This window comes from Miniopterus schreibersii (genome assembly GCF_964146895.1).
Source record: "Miniopterus schreibersii genome assembly, chromosome: 4".
NCBI classification, from domain to species: Eukaryota; Metazoa; Chordata; class Mammalia; order Chiroptera; family Miniopteridae; genus Miniopterus; species Miniopterus schreibersii.
In genome coordinates, this window is record NC_138105.1 from 27,970,898 (window position 1) to 27,989,436 (window position 18,539).

Below are 18,539 nucleotides of genomic sequence, written 5' to 3' on the forward strand. Positions count from 1 at the left end.
AAAATCACTTATACCCTTTTATCACACCCAAATCTAGTTATTCATGCTATGAAACAGCAGAATATGGACTTTGAACTCACAGGCTCCCAGGTTTAAATCCCAGGGCTGCTATTTACCATCCATATAACTTGACTTCTTCATGCCTGAGTTTCCTCACCTGTAAAATGTTGATAATGCTTTCTACTTCATAGGTTGTGAGAATGAAATAATATATATAAGGAACCTAGGACATAATAGATGCCCAGTAAATGACAGCTGCTATTGTTAGTATTATCACCATCATTAAGATAGGCAATGAGTGGAATTCCCCCCATTAAATGCAGTAGTTGGGCAGGCATCCACCACCTGGAGCCTACTTCTACTACTAATTGCTTTTGTTAAAGTCAGTGTTTGGTACCATGAATGGTACCAAAAAGATTAAACATTAGGCTAAGAGAAACCAGCTTAAGAACACAACGTTATACGGTCACTCGCTTATCTTTACGTGGATTTATCTCACCATAAATGGGAAAATTCCCTGGAATATGCCTTGTCCCAAAGATTCCGTATTCAAGAAGTTATTTTCCATGTCCACTTTTGGCCTTTGCCACATGCATATGTTTTTATATAGTTGTAATCGTTGTGCATGTTTCCTGCTTTTACTTTTAATTTGTAGTTTAAGCACATTTTCCTATTATTTCATGAGTTTAACTATATTTCTGAAATTAAACATTTTTAATGTAAAAGTAATACAAACATGTTGTAGAAAATATAGATAAGTGGAAAGAAGAGTGCCCATAATTTTACCATTCAGAGATAACCATTGTTAACATTTTGTAGTACTGTTTCTCCTATAATCTTTTGCTATGTGTATGTGTGTATATCTGTGTGTATATCTGTTTTATGTATATCTAGATTGAATCCATGTATATGTACATATAAACATAGAATACTTTAAATAATCTTGTTTTTATAAAAGCAGTGCATACTCATTATGACTAATTCTAGTTTAAACAATACAGTAGGTACAAAGAGGAAAGTAAAATTTCACCCAAATTCTACTACCAAGAGAAAAACACTGTTATGTTGGTGACATTTCAAAATACCAGTACACACTTATAAACTGTGTATGTATCTTTTCACAATAATATATTGTGTATGCAGTTTTCTTTCATATTCTTTTCATTTTAATATAACATTGGTATTTCCTCATGTTATTAAAAACTTTTCATAAACATTTTTAATGACTATAAAATATCTCATCATATCACATTTAACCATTCCTCTAATATCTTCCCCTCTCCCCTTTTTGGTATTTATAAATAACTCTGTAACAAATATCCATATAGAATACTCCTTCCATATTTCAAGTTGTTTCCTGAGAGAAGACTTCCATAGCTCTCATTTTTATTGGATGTCCATTAAGTGGTTCCTTTAACTTTAAAGAATGACCTTTATATTAACCATTATCTTTTCTGATGTCAAAAATCTACATTTATTATAGAAAAGTTGGAAAATACTGAAAAGCACCCTTTTACTCTATCTCTGCTTTTGTAAAACATCAGTATGTTTTCTGTAGTTGTTTTACAGAATTGACATAGGAAACAGATATCTGTATAACCTTTTCTTTTTAACTCAACACCACATGCTGAATATTTTCTTATATTATTAAATATTCTGCAACATGTATATTACTTTCCAAGTGACTTGCTGAAACAGTGACCAGGGAAAATCAATGGCCAGAGAAATTGAGACTCCCTATATTGGAAAATCACTATGGGAAAACCCAGCAAGTTTCTTCTGGCTTGCTAAAAATCCTCAAAACTTCCCTCATTGACATGGTACCAAGATGAAAGAGCACCTCGGCACCTGTTAGTGCTGCTGAGCCCCACCCCTCCTCCACCACTGGTGGGGCTTCTAGGCGACATTTTTAAAGCCGTGGTTACTAGATCCACACCATTCCAGCCATATGGCCTCATTAGTGTGTCATGACATCTACTTCATAAAGCAGCAGCGCGGCCCACAGTCAGCTTTAGGACATCTGTTGATCCACAGGAGACTTACCCAAAGCTAGGGATTTTTTGAAAGTGAAAGCATGAACTCTTGCCTTTAGGCCCCCTTGCCACAGTCTGGAAGCCTGGTAAAGCAAAGAGGGCATGGTCTTTAGGATCACACAGACCTGGGTTCTACTCACTGGGTGGTCTTGGGCAAGTCGTTTCACCTCTGAGCCTTGGTTTTTCTCTATAATGTAGCAAAATGATACATAACTCATGGAGCAGTTCTGAGGACCAAAGGAAAAAATATATGTACAAAGCACATACCTAAATGTCAATGTCATCCTCTTCTCTCCCCACCTCAGCCGAGAAGGCAATGTTGCCAAAAGGCCTCCCAGTATAGTTGCCTTTTCTAAATGACCCTGCAGGCCCTCAGACCCTCAATTTCTACTTCAGGACCTTGCCTCCCAGCTCTGTAACTGGGGTACTGTAAGGGTAGGAATAAAACACCCAGACTTTTTATACCACTTACTGTGAAGTTCTGGGAAATTCAGAAGGATAAAAAGACTGCAAACATGTACGTCTGTAGTCTATTGTCATTTGACAACTTGATAGAAGTACAGAACCTCCTCAGAAGGTGAGAAAATCAGGATTCATGTGCCTAAAATAGTTAAAGTTGTTGAACAGAGTAGCTCCCCCAAATCTTTGCAGTTTTCTTAATCACAGAAGGCTATCACTGTGTGATTCACACCAGCAAGTCCACATGTGTAAGTGTGATTAGTGACCAGCCTTCATTTGCATTCAGCATACTCAAAAGCCTGGCACCTTCTGGGTTTTTTCATTGTTTCTGTTTTAACTCTCTCACTGCAGCTCTGTCGAAACGCCTTACAAACCCTTTCCTTGTGGCCTCCACCTTAGCCTTGCACCAGAATAGAGAGATGATAGACCCAGACAAGTTCTGCAGCCTCTGTCACGCAACTTTCAACGACCCTGTCATGGCTCAACAACATTATGTGGGCAAGAAACACAGAAAACAGGAGACCAAGCTCAAACTCATGGCACACTATGGGCGGCTGGCAGACCCTGCTGTCACCGACTCATCAGGTAAGGAGGCCAAAGGAGGCCCAACTCACCCCCATAGCTGAATGAGGGCTGGACCACCAAGGCTATGCTCTTCCTCCTTAGGTCTCTTAGGGCACACATGGCAAACTCAAATGCCTGCAGAAGCCAGGGAAAGAGCCTGGAGGGGATATGGTTAGCTGAGGAGTGCATGCCTCTCCTAGCCACGCCATTTATTACTATATCTTTCAGTTTTTCAAAAGAATCTAGAAGCCAGATTTGAATAAGAATTCTCTTTTTTTTTTAAATATGCAACTAAATTTTTAAAATGTTAAACCCTGTGAGATTTGGTCTAAGGACCACCAGTTTGCAACCTCTGACTTAAACTCCCTGTCATCCACATTCCTTGTGTGAAAGCCTCATCAGCTTTTGCCAGATTTTAGAGTGTAATCAGGGCCCCTCCTTTCCCAGCAGCTGAGGCCTGCCTGTATTCCTGGGGTAACGTGGTGAAGACAATTCTGATTCAGAATATTAGCTACCCCCTGACCTCAAGATGCTCTCTCATCAACATCACAGGAGTGAGCATTCACAAAAAGTTAGGAGCCCTTCCCATCACAGTAACTACTCACAGCCTATAGTAAGGGAGGGGAAGAGAAGAGATTATTTTTTTATTCAGCCAGTCATTATTGAGTACCTACTGTGTTTCTTCATTGAGGTACAGTAGTGACCAACACTGACACAATTCCTGTCTCAAGGAGCCTATGTGAGCATTGGTGTTGGTCCTCAGGGTTTTCTCCCCAGGCCATGGAGATCCAGCACCAGAGTCAACACTTGAGATAGGCAACAACGTGGCCTCAGGGAAGCTGCTTCTCAGAGCCATCTGTGCTTTTCCCACAGTGCTGGAGAGGTGAGCACACAGATGTCTTAGATGTTCCAGACCACCTGTGGGCAAGGAGAGGGATCATGGCTTTCTTACAACCCTCCAAACCTTAAAGCAACCATACAACACAGGTTGTCCTTGGGCAATATTGACACAAATGAGAAGGGTGCAAAGCAGTGGCTTTGAAGCAAGGTGGGCAGCTCTTGAGCAGGGTGCCAAGGGTTGTTTCTCCAATGCCATTGAAGGACCTGCTTTACAAACCTCTTCAAAATTGGAGCCCTGTCCCATGTGGCTCAGTTGGTTGGGCATTATCCCATACACCAAAAGGTTGCTGGTTCGATTCCCCGGTCACGGTGCATGCCTGGGTTGTGGACTTGATCCAGCACCAGTAGGGGGCATGCAGGAGGCAGCCGATCTGTGTTCTACTCTCACAGTGATATTTCTCTTTCTCTCTCCCCCTCCTTCCTCTCTCACTAAAAATCAATAAAAATAAATTTTTAAAAAAGGCAGAATTGGAAAGGGATTGCTGATATTTACTTAACCGTTTCCACATACAGGCAGTGCCTTCTCCTTTAATAGGATCAGTCTCATATGCTGAGGAATCTGGAAACCTCAGAACCAAGTTTCTTAGAACCCTGGTTCATGACCTCCTATTTTGGCTTATGACTGATAGGAACAACATAGCACCCAGCTGGCATGACCAGGGCTCTCTTGCAGCCGATCCTTCTTTGCTCTAGCTCCTGCTCCCCCGTTACTTAGCCTTGCCCTGGTCATTCCTTGTTATCTCTTGTCTACTGGCAGGACTCAGGCACTGCAATATTTTGGGCTGCTTATCTTGTATCAATTCTGTTCTTTTATCTCAAGCCAAAGCTCCTTTCTGTTTCTACACTCCTCCATGTGTCTAAATTACATACGTAATCCTAGAACTGTAGCCTTGATCTTTTTTTCTTGCTTAAGGCATCTACTTTAAAGGTCAGCCAAAATCTTTCATGAAAACCTGGGCAGAGGAGTAGGGGCATCACATGCCCCTTTATATTAATATATACATTATAATTTAATCCCCCACAGCATTTATCTAAATAGGCATGGTTTTCCCCCTTCACAAATAAAAAAGATGACTCAGAGTGACTTGCTCAAGGACATACAGATGATATGACCTGATGTTAATCAGTGACATCAGTACAGGTCTCTATCTCTGTCTGGCTCCAAACCTTCCTTCTGCCTCCAGCTCTGAGTGTACTTAGCAGAAGGCTTTTTGGTACAGGTCATCAGCAGAGCTTCTGAGCTCATCCTGACCCCTTCTTACACACAGAGGTGGGATATTGACCTAAAGTATGCAGGCAGTGACTTCAACTGACAGGGGTTCTGCCTTAGCAAAGGATTTAGGTTTGGTAGTGGCTGGACTTCTTTTCCCTGCTGGCTTCAATTCAGTCAAAGCTTGTTTGTTCATTCCTTCAGTCAGTCAGTCAGTCATCCTACATTTACCAATGGCTGTTTTCCACGCCTTAGGCTAGATGCTCTCACATGTAATTACCTGATTTAATCCTCACAACAACTCTGTTGTGCAAGTTTTATTATCCCCATTTTACAAATGAAGACATTAGAATCAGAAAGATGAAGTGATTTGTCCTGGGCCCTACACTAGGCAGCAGCAGAGCCAGCACTGAAACAGGTTAAGTTCTGTCTTGGGTCCAGAGAATAGTTTCCGTAGGGCTTCTGGCAAGTGTCTCATGACAATTTGTGTCAAATGTGAGATGACCCAGAAGATCTAGGTCTCTCCCACCAGGAGTAGATGTGCATCTACCAAGCAGATCAAACAAGACTTGGAGTTTGCTTTGTACTCCAGGCTCACATTTCTTTCATTTACCCAAAATCTAAAACTAAAACCTGCATATCATTCAGGCAGCCAAATCCTTCCAGCCTCCAGAGCACTCAGCATCCCCTCCGGGTTACTGCAGTCCTCTGCTTCACCCCATCACTTTCTCTCCCTATTTCTGGCCTTGCGTCCTATACAGAACAGGTCCGCTTTCTCTGCCCCATGCTGATCCCTCAGTTTCTTCAACTCCTATACCTAGGACAGGTTTTCAGGTCCTTTAAAATTCATATATAGTCAAGAAATATTTGTTGATCTCTTTCCTAATATATACCAGGCATTGTATATATGGTAGTAAATGAGGTATTGTCCAAGTTCTCATAGAAATTAGAGTCTATAGAGGAGATAGGCATTGAGCAAATAACAAGTGTGACAAGCTTTAGAACAGGAAATAAATGGGCTACTATGGAGATAGCCTAATATGAGGGAGCAGGGATCAAGGAAGGCTTCCCAGAGGGCAAGGGGGATATGTGAGGCAAAATGATGGTGGGGAGATAAGCAAGTATCCATTCATGACGTTGTGGGTCATATTAAGGATTCGGGCTTTTATCCTAAGAGCACTGGGAAAACATTGACAGTTTAAGCATTATTCGATCGTTCTGTTACAAAGTGGAAAATGGTTTGAAATAGGGAGGAAGGGTAGTAGAGAAAGAACAGCAGTGAGGCTATTGTAGTAATTCATGCTGGAGAAGACAGGAGTTTGGACTAAGGTAGCAGTGGGGAAGGCAGAAGTGGATGGATTCGAGATGTATTTAGGAAGTAGAATTGTAAGGACTTAGCTATCAAATATGAGAGATGAATGAAAGGGAACAGTCAAGGATGGTGCCCAGATTTAGTTGTAAGCATTTTGGTGGATAACCAGGTTTTGTCAGCTTGAGTTTGAGATGCCCATGAGAAGTAGATGTTGAAGAGGCAGTTGGATATATAGGTCAAGTCCTCAAACAAGAGGTCTGAGTTAGAGATACTGCCACTTTGGTAGGTCAGAAACTATTAAATATTGGTAGTTCCATATATTTTAACCCAATAAGTGGTAATTGAAGTCAAGGGAATGATTATGATTCCTTAAAGAATTTAGAGAGAAAAGAGCTGAGGACCTGAGATGGAGCCCTCTGGACATTCTGTCACATGGTACAACATGGATGAACCTTAAGGACATTATACTAAGTGAAATAAGCACAAACAACAAATCTTGTATGATTTCACCTGTATGAGATATTTAGAGTAATCAAACTCATTGAAACAGAAAGTAGAATGGTGGCTGGTTGCCAGAGTTAGGGGAATGGGGAGTTGTTTAATGAATATGACTTTTCAGTTTTGCAAGATGAAAAAGTTCTGGAGATTGGTTGCACAATAATGAATATACGTTAACATGATGAAAGCACAAATTTCTCTAACCAGACCTATCTTTTGACATTACTGAATTGTACACTTAAAATGGTTTGGATGGTAAATTTTCTGTTGTATTTTACCACAATTAAAAATAAAATAATTAGAAAATTAAAAAAAAAATATTACACCCTCTGGAATGCCACTATTAATGGCGGAGGTCAAACAGGAGTTAGCAAGAGACAGAGAAGGAGCCACCAGAGGACAGAAACGAGAGTGTGCATGCTGAAAGCCAAGGGTGGGAGATGTTGAAGAAGAGAGGCATCACCAGTCTTCAGATGCTGTTGAGAGCTCAAATACAATGAGGCCTCATAAGCATCCATTTTGTCCATTAAATTTAGATACAAGGAAGCCACCATTGGCCTTGGAAAGGTTGTGCATGCGTATGTTCGTGTTTGTGTGTGTGTGTCTGTGTGGTGTGATAGGTGCAAAATAATTGAAAGGCAAGGAAATGGAGAAACAAGGCTTAGCAGTGAAAAGAAGGTGTTATAGGTGCTTTTCCAAATAAGCCAGATGTTTAAAAATCAGCTCTAGTGACTTATACTTCATAAAGTCACATGAGTAAACCAAAATATCAGACATGTTAAATGAAAAGCAGATGAAAATTGATGAGTGGGTACTGGACAAGTCTCATTTTTTTAGAGCATCAATGATTTCTGCAATTCCCCAGATGACAATTTTAATTCTTTTATTTATTTTTTAATCCTCACTTGAAGACATGCCTATTGAATTTTTTTTTGTTTTTTTAGAGAGAGGGGAAGGGGAAGAGAGAGATATCAATGTGAGAAAGAAACATTGATCAGTTGCCTCCTGTACAATCCCTGACCAGGGACCGAACCTGCAACCTAGGCATGTATTCTGACCAGGAATCAAACCTACAACCTCTTGTACGGGATGACAGTCCAGCCAACTGAGCCACCCCACCAGGGCCCAAATGACAATTTTGAATCTAGCTTACAGATCAGTAAATGATATGTCAAATAACAATTTTGAATCTAGCTTACAGGTTAGTAGATAGTGTGTTGAGGTCTTGTACCTCACAAGGGACATAGAAGAGTTCAGAGACATGAAGAACGGGCTCGGGCTTCACGACCAGAGGGGAAAACCCAGCTCTTACCCCAGGTCAACCGCTTAACCTTTCTGGGCCTGTTTCCTGATTTGAAAAATGGAGATAACCACCTATCTTGCAGGGTTGTTGTAAGAATTCAAGGACGTAAATATCCAAAGTTCTGGTGTGGTACCTAGTGCTTAGTAGATAATAAGAATGGGCTATTGTAATCTGGGTGTCAGTGACTCTTAACCTTTGGTGGTTGTCACCCCACACCAGCCCCAGGTCCCACTTGGGGGCAGGGTGGTTCTACTAGTCCATTATGCATCTTCCCCATGTTAGTGCTGAACCACGAATTCTTGCCTTAAATGTCTAAAAAGGACCTGAAATCTGATTGCAGGAAGTTTCCCCTTAAGTGAAGATACAAGGGAAACAAACAGCTGGGAATATTGGCTCGCTTATTGGAGTAGAGGAGATTGTTGGTGTTCTCAGAAGCTGCAGCTGCCATGAAAGGCTGGTTAAAAGATACTCTCCATCTCTTTGCCAGCATGACTCATGGAACCCATAAGAGTGAAATAATAATAGTGATAAAAGCTTATATTTGTTGAACACTTACTATGTACCAAATGCTTTTATACAATAACTTCATAAGGTTGATACCAATATTAACCTCATTTTATAGATAAGAAACCTGAGTTTCAGAGAAGCCTCACTTTTGCAAATAAGAAAACCAAATCTCAGAGAGAGTAAGTAACTGGCCTATGGTCCTACAGGTAGGAAATGACAGAGCTGGGATTTTAGCCTAGGTGATCTCACTGCAGAGCTTTGACACATTAGGGCCGCAGATGATTCAAAAGGTATCAGAGCCAGAAGAGCTCATGAAGTCATGTTGAAGTGCATGGCCTATATCAGGCACTTGGTAAATAATAGCTGCTTTTTATTATAAGTATTATGGTTATGAGGTATAATATCATTGGCTTATAGTTGAGAAAAGCTGAGGATCAGAAAGGGGGAGGGAGCCAGCCACGGTCATATGAAAGCAGAGGCAGGAGTCCAGCCCCATATCTTGGCTTCTGCTCATAACTCTCTGCTAGACCATGTGGAGAAAGGCCACTTTGTCATTGGAGCAGCCCTGGAAGTGAGACAAGGTATCTGAGAGCCCAAAGGTAGAAAAACATTGATTTTCATAGCAGGCATTTTCATTAATTACTGTTTCTGCAAGCCCAAGGAGAGTGGCACCTTCTAAGAGATCTCTGGGCAGAGGGCATCTTTAATGAGGCCACTTAGCACAGTCAAGGTGGAAAAGACAATTACACCAAATGTCACCTCTTTGTTCTGTCAATCTTTTATTTACTCAACAGACACCTACTCTGGACCAAGCTCAACACTGGAACTGGGGACACAGAGGGGAAAGAAGAGGTTCCCATCCTTAGGGAGCACATAGACGCATAGCATATGCCCCCTGAGCATGGAGGTCTTTGGGATTCTCATCAGGGCTAACCACCTGACCTCACCCCACCCCTCTGTTCTCAGAAGTACATTTGCATGCACTGTCAAAAGCAGCAGTGTCCAGGTCCCTTCTTACTGGATAACTAAGCATCTTGGCTTTTATGTGTGTTTCAGCCGGGAAGGGCTACCCATGCAAGACATGTAAGATAGTGCTGAACTCCATAGAACAGTACCAAGCTCATGTCAGCGGCTTCAAACACAAGAACCAGTGAGTAATCATTCTTTGAAGTTCAAGGGTCTGCAGCAGGAGCTCTGGGCTCTGAATCAGAACAAAGCCAGGTACTACTTGGCTAAAAGGGAACCCTGGCAGCTTTTTCTCAGTCAACAGAAGAGCAGTCAGTTAACAGAAAGAAGTGTCTCCTCTGTAAGTTTTCCTCCCATCAGCTTCTCCCCAGCTTTCTCCCCTCCTGGCCTGAAAGTTTCAGTAGAGAAGCATAGACAATTTCCTTGGTGGCCTTCTAAGAGTACTTGGATTTCCTGGCCTATAGCAATCTGACTAGGGAAGCCTTTTTTTCACTGGCCTAAAGACCCTGGTCTTCACTACCATCAATTATGTGGCAAGAGCTCCCTCTACAGATCATTACAAAGTATGACCAGGTTCTTTCATTCATTAATCAAATATTTATTGAACACCCTGAGTGATAGCCTAGACAGATCCAGTCTGTCCCTGCTCTCAAAACCTTAATTCTGATAGGAGACAAAATATAAGTAAACAACCAATAATTACAAATTGTGATAAATTCTTTGAAGGGAAGAGGTAAACAGAGAATTGCCTGTTGGTGGTAATCTTGAAAATGTCTGCCATTCTTTGAGCACCTGTTCTGTTGTAGGCCATATACCAAGCAAATTCTCTCTCAGATGATTCTCAAGCAACCCTGGGGAAAAGGGATCATTATTCTGATTTTACAGATAAAGGCAACCACCATTAAAAGTGAACCTATGAGACAGAACTGTAATTCAAACTGAGGCTAGCCCAGCTGGCATGGCTCAGCGGTTGAGCATCAACCTATGATCTAGGAGATCACGGTTCGATTCCCAGTCAGGGCACATGCCCAGGTTGCAGGCTCAATCCCAACTAGGGGGTGTGCCAGCTGATCAGTGACTCTTTCATTATCGATGTTCTATCTCTCTCCCTTTCCCTTCCTCTCTGAAATCAATAAAGATATATTTTTAAAAACAAAAAAAAACCCTGAGGCTTATCTGGTTTACATGTAGCATGCTCCTCCGGGGCCTCATGCTGACAGAGAGGTTGTAGCACCGCATGAGATGAAGTTAGGCCTTGGCCGGGGAGGGCCTATGTCATTTTGTCCCTTTCTCTCAGAAAAAACTGTGTAGTATGGACAGTGTGCCACAACATAACCTCTGAGGTAGGAATTATCCCCATTCTGCAGATGAGGAAACTGAGTTTCAGGCAGGCAATTGTGCTGAAGTAATAGCTTTGACTTTGATACTTGGTTCTGCATTACTCACAGAGCCGAATGAATTAAAGGAGGTAGAAACAGTGTTAGAGTAAAAAAATGTCCTTGGTCCTTTCTACTCTGCTTTAAATCTCCTGTCCCATGCTGCAGATGGTCTTTCTCTTTATTTGTAGATATATCTTTAACTGGGAGGACTCTTGAGATTTCTCTTAGATACAGACTTGAAAAAAGCTCCAGCAACCCAGCTTCGGGCTCAATCCTATTTCAGCATACCTGCAGCTTGTGACACCTTAACTGGTGGCAATTTCACAGACAATCTGGAGCCAGCCAGAGCCCTGTCCTGGGGCTACCCATACTTGAAAATGCTAGTGTTGTTTACTATTTTATTCCTATACTTTTCAGCTGTGTCACCTTGGGCCAGAGTAAACCACTCTGAGCCTCCAGTTCCTCTTCTGTAAGAGTATAGCTACAATTTACTGAACTCCTAATTCAATCTCATCTAATTCACAGCAGCAGCTCTGAATTAGGACCGCCCTTTTACAGCCCAAGGAAACCTAATGTCAGGTAGGTTAGGTGACTTGCCTAGGATCACATAGTTACTTGGAGTTAAACTCAGGTTTCAAACCTCTTTGACTCCAAAGCCCATTCACTTTGCCCTGCCACTTCTAAATGGAGCCCATTATCCTCACCTTCTGGGATGATGTGAAGGTTAGAGGGAATGCATTTTAAGTGCTAGCACCAATAAGGGAGCTATTAGAGATGAGCTTTTGTCCACTCAACAAATATTTATTGAGCACCTGTTATGTGTCAGGCCTTGATTTGGACACTGAGGCTACAGTAGGAATCAAGATCTGCCCTAGCCGGTTTCCTCAGTGGTTAGAGCGTCAGCCCGCAGACAAAAGGGTCGTGGGTTCGATTCCAGCCAAGGACACATACCTCAGTTGCAGGCTCTGTCCTGGTCCCAGTCGGGGCGCATACAGGAGGCAACCATTCGATGTATCTGTCTCTCTCACACCAATGTTTCTCTCTCTCCCCCCCATTCCACTCTCTGAAAAAAAACAATGGAAAAAATGTCCTCAGGTGAGGATTAAAAAAAATTTAAACATTGGAAAAAAAAAAAAGCTGTTCTCTGTTCCTTAGGATTCCCCCTCTGGTGGTAGAAGCAAATCTGTAAACAAATGAGACAGCACCAAGTGGTGCTAGGTGACCAGAGAGTGCGATGGAGAGTGACAGGAGAGCCATTGTAGATTCTACATGAAGGGGAAAATGGTCATTCTGTACCATTCAGGTCCTGTGGGCCATGGAGGCAGAATAAATGTTTTGCTATAGTGGGAAGACATGGGCTGGGCTGAATCTACCACACTTAAAAGCTTACTGTGGGCAGGTCACTTACACTTTCTGAACTTTAGTTCCCTCATATGTAAAATGGGGGTGCTATTTCCTACCCCCTTGCATAATTGCCATGAGGATGAAATAGGATACTGGAAGCAAGGTGCCTAGCATGTTGTTGCTCTTAGTAAAAGAGCTGTCCTGATTGTCACTCCAAGGCCTGGAAGAACTGTCTATCATTAAAATAAGCTACCTGGAGCACTATTACAACCACCACAGATTGACCCTGTGCCTTTATTTCTTTTCAAACTACAGGTCACCAAAAACAATGGCATCACCCCTGGGCCAGATTCCAATGCAAAGACAACCCATTCAGAAAGACTCAACTACTTTGGAAGACTAGAGGTGTTTCTGTCCAGCACCCCAGGTTGAACCAGCCATGAGCCAGCCTCCCATGACCATGGTCCGCCCTTGGCTCCCTCTTCCTCCTTTCTTACATAGGCCTGAGGCAGGAGTGGGCCGTAGGCAGCCTGTGATTGGACCAGGCAAATCTACCCTTGCTCCTTCCCTTTGGAATGGGCCTGTAAGTCAGGACAAGGGAAGCAGGGATTTTTAGAGGACTTGAATTCTCACAGGGTGGTAGTTTAGAGGATGGCCTTTCTCCTTCCGCGGTCCTTCTGGGCTGTATGTCATGAGGCCCCAGTCCTATGTTTCCTCTGTAGGTCAGTTTTGGTCCAGTCCTTGCAGCTGAACAGCTAAGCTCTCCCTGGGCTCTAGGCATCTCCAGTGAAACCTGGCACTTTCATGTCAGACCTTGGCCTAGGCAGGAAAGGGCAGATGAAAGTACCTGCTACATGGAAGCTTAGAGCTAATGTGACACTCCCCCCAAAATGTGCTGGCTTTCCTAACCCTGGGACCAGATCCTGGCCAGTTGTACAGGTTTCTGCCCACTGTGAAGTCTCCTCCTGGAGCAATGCCACAGTCCTGGCAGAGTGTTGCTGTCCCTCCTGCCCCTTCTCCACAGTTCCTGAATGGTGCTAAGGACCTGCAGCAGCTGGGGACAAGCTAGAGCTGGAGAAGGCCTCAATACCCAGTGGGATCATGGAAAATTCCAGTGAGGGCCTTTCTCGTCCTTGCTGTCAGAGGTGCTCTGACCCAGGGTCATATGGGAAAGTCCCCTTATGCAAGATTGCTTGATGGTTCTGTGCCCTTAAAGGCAAACTGCCTTGTGCCAGCCAGCTCAGAGATTCATTGCTGCCCATGGGCCCCACTAGCCCTCCCCTTCCCCATGTGCAGCAGACCACCTGCCCAGGTTGCCGTGGTGCTAGCCCTCCCCCATCACCCACCAGGAGATTCCTAGGTACCAGGGAGTGGGATGGGGCCCCAGGTAAAGAAAGAAGAGCTGGTACAAGTTTCTGCAGTGAGGAATCAGGTGATCCCCAGGCCCCAAACCTAGATTTCTCCAACTCTGCCATGTTTTATAGCCTGGGACTTCACTGGGAATATATTTTCCTTTGTATCTTTCAAGCAGGAATTCTAGGGAGTGGCACCATCAGAGCCCCCCTCCCCTCTTCACTGGGTCAAAGAAGCCCCTATTCTGCTCTCATCACCTCCCACTCCCTATCCCTTGCCTGCAAAATGCCTTTAGTATCGTGTGTGGGTGTGTGCTTATGCTCTGTCTCTTGGTCACTGAAGCATCTAAATAATTTCTCCCATGAGCCAGACTGCAACTTAACAGATCTGAGATTTGGGGCAGTTTTGCATTGGGTCTAATATGTGTATCTTGATCCCTCAACTTTATCCCACTCATACTCCCACAGCCCTAAATACTGATCTTAGGAGTTGGGACAGACAGAGGCATCCAAATTGTTTGGCAACTCCTTGGAAGTCTTTCCAGGTACCCTAAACTCAATACAACCTTATCCACGCATCTACGTTCCCTGTGATGGAGGGCCTCATGGAGGTCTTTAGACGGTTTAAACTAGTAACCTGCTTTGCTTGAGAGGATTGTACAGAAGGAATGCAGGGGAGTAGGAAAGGACACAGACAGGAAGGTCAAAATGGAGGCTGTGTCCAGTGTGGCTCTTTCCAAGCTAACCCTTTCAGGGCAGAGATCTAGCCTTGTTTATCTCCACTTCCCTAATGTCAGAGTGGTGTCATGAAGTGTTTCATGAATGAATGAATGAATGAATGAATGAATGAGGATACATAAGGAGAGATGGCCTTGTCCTGCCCAGCTCTTAAACAGCAATAGGTTTGTTCCATGGAACTTATCATAGGCCTGGTAATTCTTGGAAGAACCTTTTCTATGTCACAGAAATGAGCTGAGAAAGGAGTCTGATGGCTTCAGGAGTCCTTTGTCCAGCCTTAGCTTCAGGCAGTCAGATCTGTGGAAGGTGCCACGCAGCTTTAGCTCCCATTCTTCACCAAGCAAACTTGTCTTGAGCACCTGCTCTAGGCCAGCTGGAAAAGACCCTCCACAGCCCCCAGTGTGGCTTTTCAGTTCCCAGCTTCCAAAGCCCAGACTGCCTCAGCAGTTTCCCAGAGTCCTTCTACGCCACCCAGGATGTCAGAATTGGGCCCACCTGCTAGGCAAGGAAGTGAAGGGCAGAGTGATGGGTGGGCTGCCATACCATGCCATACTCTTGGCCTGCAGGACCACTTTGGATTCAGAAGTCCCTGCCAGCTGTATGCCCAGCCCTGTTGGCATGGGGACTCGGGGATAAACACTTTTTTTTTCCTTGGGGAACTCACCACTATTAAAGACCATTATGGCAATGGTCAGAGGTTCATACAGGGTGCTGTGGGAATGCCCAGGATGCAGGCACTAACTCAGACAAGGGTATGAAAAGCTGGAGGAGTTGGGAAACTAGTGTTTGACCTGCCTAACAACCATTTGAACTAGCTGATGATACTCCATTTTACAGAAAAGGAATAAGACTCAAAGAGATTTAGAGATTTACCCAAGGTCTTGCCACTAAGAAGGCGGCAAAATGGGGAGTGGAATCCAGTTGTCTAGATTCCTATTCCAGAACCCTTTTCAAACAAGGACCAGAGTCCTTCCCACGTGACTCCTTGGCCTGCCTCACCCATCTGGCCGGGCCATGGTCTCAGAGCAAGCAGCCACTCAGGGCAGGGATAGCAGCAGCACCCACAAGTTGGGTCACACAAGGTTCATTGGTGATTTTATATTCCAAGCTCTCTCATACCTCATAATTTTACCTGAGATTCTCAGTGTATTAGACTCTAATTATAACTGTAAGAAACTTGAAATGGTTAGCAAAAAAAAGGAAATTTCCTGATTCACCTAATGAAAAATCTTAGTACAGGGATGGCTAGACCCAGGTTCTGACAGTGTCATCAGTAAGAATTTAATTTCGCCGTGCTTTCCTCTTTGTGGCCTCTCTCTCACAGACTCTGCAGAAGGTGGCAAGATGGCCACTGGCAGCTCCAAGCTTATATCCTAAAAGATTGGCAACTGCAGTGGAAAGAACATCTTTTTCTACTAGTTCCAACAAAAAATTCTGGGACTGACTCGTTAGTCAGCGTGGTCCTGTTCCCATCCCTAAACAGTTCACTGCAGTAGGGGAAATGGTGCTTTGATTTGGGGCCTGCAAAGGAGTGAGCTCCACCTAAAACAGATTGACTGAAAAAGAGAGAGGTGTCCCTAAAAGAAGAAAGTGTGGGGTTCCCTCCAGACTAAGGGAGAAGATTGGGTGGGGGTGGGCAAAAATAACTTGTCAGCCATACCCAGAAAGTGTCTTTAACCATTTATTTTATTTTTTTCCCTGACTTTCTGAAATACAGGATATATTTAATAATGTGCGCCAATTTTTAGAGTATAGTTTGATGAGTCCTCCTCACATATGTGTATTCCTCTGGGCAGTCATCCTCCAAATCAAGATACAGAACATTGCCAGCTCCCTTAAAGGTTCTCTTGTTTCCCTTTCTAGACAGTATCCCCCAGAAGTAAACACTATTTTGACCTCACCATAACTTAGTTTTGCTTGCTCTTGAAATTTATTAAAATGGAGTCATACATCCTTTTTTGCTCAATATTATGTCTGTAAATTCATCCATGTTACTGTGTGTATCAAAGGTTCGTTTTTTTCATGCTGTGTAGTAAATCGTTATATGAATGTGCCAGTTTAGCCATTCTGCTGTTGATGGACTATTGGGTTGTTCCTAGTTTTGAACTATTATAAATAAAGCTGTTGTGACAATTTTGTCTGTTGTTTGGTGTGCATGTGTATGCATATACCCAGAAATGGAATTCTGCATCATAGGGTAGGTACATTTAGCCTGTCTAGATAGTGCAAAATGGCTTTCCAAAATGGTTCTGCCAACCTACATACGCACCTGTAATGTGGAAGGGTTCCACTTGCTCCGTATCCTTGCCAACACTTGCTAGTGTTGGTCTCTATAATTTTTACCAATCTGGTGACACTTAGGAATTTGAACTCAAGGGTCCTGACTTCATATCGGGGCCCCTCTTACTGTGTTCACCCCCAAGATCAGGTATGAATTTCTCTAGCCTAGAATGATCTCTGATGTCAGTGCCCAGGACTCACGATACAATCCAGCAGGTAAACGTCAGAGGGAGCTCCTGGCCCTGGTGGCCAAGAAAAGTCTCTCGGAGAGGAACCAGCGGTGGAGAAGTAGTCTAGTGTAGTAGCAAAGACTCGGGCTCTCGAGTCAGGCAGCCAGGGGTCAGATCCCAGCCCTGCCGCTGTGGGGCTGTGTGATACTAGTTAACCTATACCTCAGGGTGAAACAGTGCCTACCTTGTAGGGTTATTGTAGGAATAGAAAGATTAGCCACGTATGAAACAATTACAGTGCCTGACACATGACAGATGCTATGTAAGTCGACTTGTTTCTGTTGGTCTGAAGTAAACTCTGGATCTCCCTGGGAAGGAAGGTGAGTCCGAAGGTAGATGGCATTTGGCACAGCCCCCTGGATTAAGACTTAATGATTGTGAAGGGATTAAGGGGGGGGGAGGAACCTTGTAGGCAGAGAACAGTGTGGTGATTACCAGAGGAAAAGGGGAGTGGGGGGAGGTAGGAGAGGGTAAAGGGGGTGATGGTGATGAGACAACTTGGGGTGGTGAACACAATACAATATACAGATGATGTATTATAGAGTTAACCCCCTGAGAATTTTATTAACCAATGTCACCCCAATAAATTCAATTTAAAAAAATTTATGAAATGCTGGAAACCTAATTCGACCTGAAGGGGATAGAGGATGCAGGGCGGGCAACATGTTGGCTGAGGTGGCTCTTCCCTAGGCTTCAGCAAGAGCCACCTTCCGACCCTGGCCAGATGGCTCAGTTGATTAGAGTGTCCTCCCATACACCAAAAGGTTATGGGTTCGACTCCTGGTCGGGGAGCATACCTAGGTTTCAGGTTCAACCCCTGGTCGGGGTGTGTAGGGAGGCAACCGATCAATGTTTCTCTCACTTTGATGTTTTCTCCTCCCCTTCCCTTTCACTCTCTCAAAATCAATGGCGCCCTGGTCAGTGTTGCTCAGTGGTTAGAGTGTCGGCCCACACACCAAAGGGTCATGGGTTTGATTCCCAGTCAAGGGCACGTACCTGGGTTGCAGGTTCGAGGCCCGGTTGGGGCATGTGTGGGAGGTGACCAATCGATGTGTCTCTCTCATGTCTATGTCTCTCTCTCTGCCCCTCCTTCCCTCCTTTTCACCCTCTCTAAAAATCATTGGGAAGAATATCCTCGGGGGAGGACTAACAAAATAAAAAAAAGAGAAGTCACCTTCCAGTCTCCATGCCCCCTCTCTCTCATGCCAGCGCCTTTCCTCCCCCTTTCTTACTTCAAAGCCTGTATCTTTGCTTTCTTTCTCCTAAGCTCCAAAGGCCCTTCTGTTGCCTCTCTAACTTGTTTCCTGAGTCCATGCTGCCCTGCTGGCTCACTTTTTCCATGGCTCACTTCTTCTACCTCTGTGACTTTTTAAATAAACTTTTGCTTGTAAAAAAAAAAAAAAGCCCCAGACTCTGCAGCCAGTGACACCTGAGGAGAAGACATAATGAAACCATGCATGTAAA

The 18,539-nt window shown here is 43.8% G+C and overlaps 1 protein-coding gene across 7 annotated transcripts in view; it reads left to right on the forward strand.

Annotated features, from left to right (window-relative positions):
- The window catches only part of ZNF346 (zinc finger protein 346), a 32,574-nt gene extending 15,874 nt beyond the window's left edge, over positions 1 to 16,700 (forward strand). For 2 of the 7 annotated variants that reach the window (XM_081135740.1, XM_081135743.1), the window contains 4 exons: positions 2,844 to 3,077; positions 9,843 to 9,936; positions 11,657 to 11,710; positions 12,791 to 16,700. In XM_081135740.1, the coding sequence (XP_080991866.1) occupies positions 2,844 to 3,077; positions 9,843 to 9,936; positions 11,657 to 11,710; positions 12,791 to 12,878 (470 nt within the window). In that variant the 3' untranslated portion in view covers positions 12,879 to 16,700. The remainder of the gene's footprint in view (positions 1 to 2,843; positions 3,078 to 9,842; positions 9,937 to 11,656; positions 11,711 to 12,790) is intronic. The other 5 variants (XM_081135742.1, XM_081135746.1, XM_081135741.1 and 2 more) reach the window with 4 other exon arrangements.
- Positions 16,701 to 18,539: the final 1,839 nt, after the last annotated feature.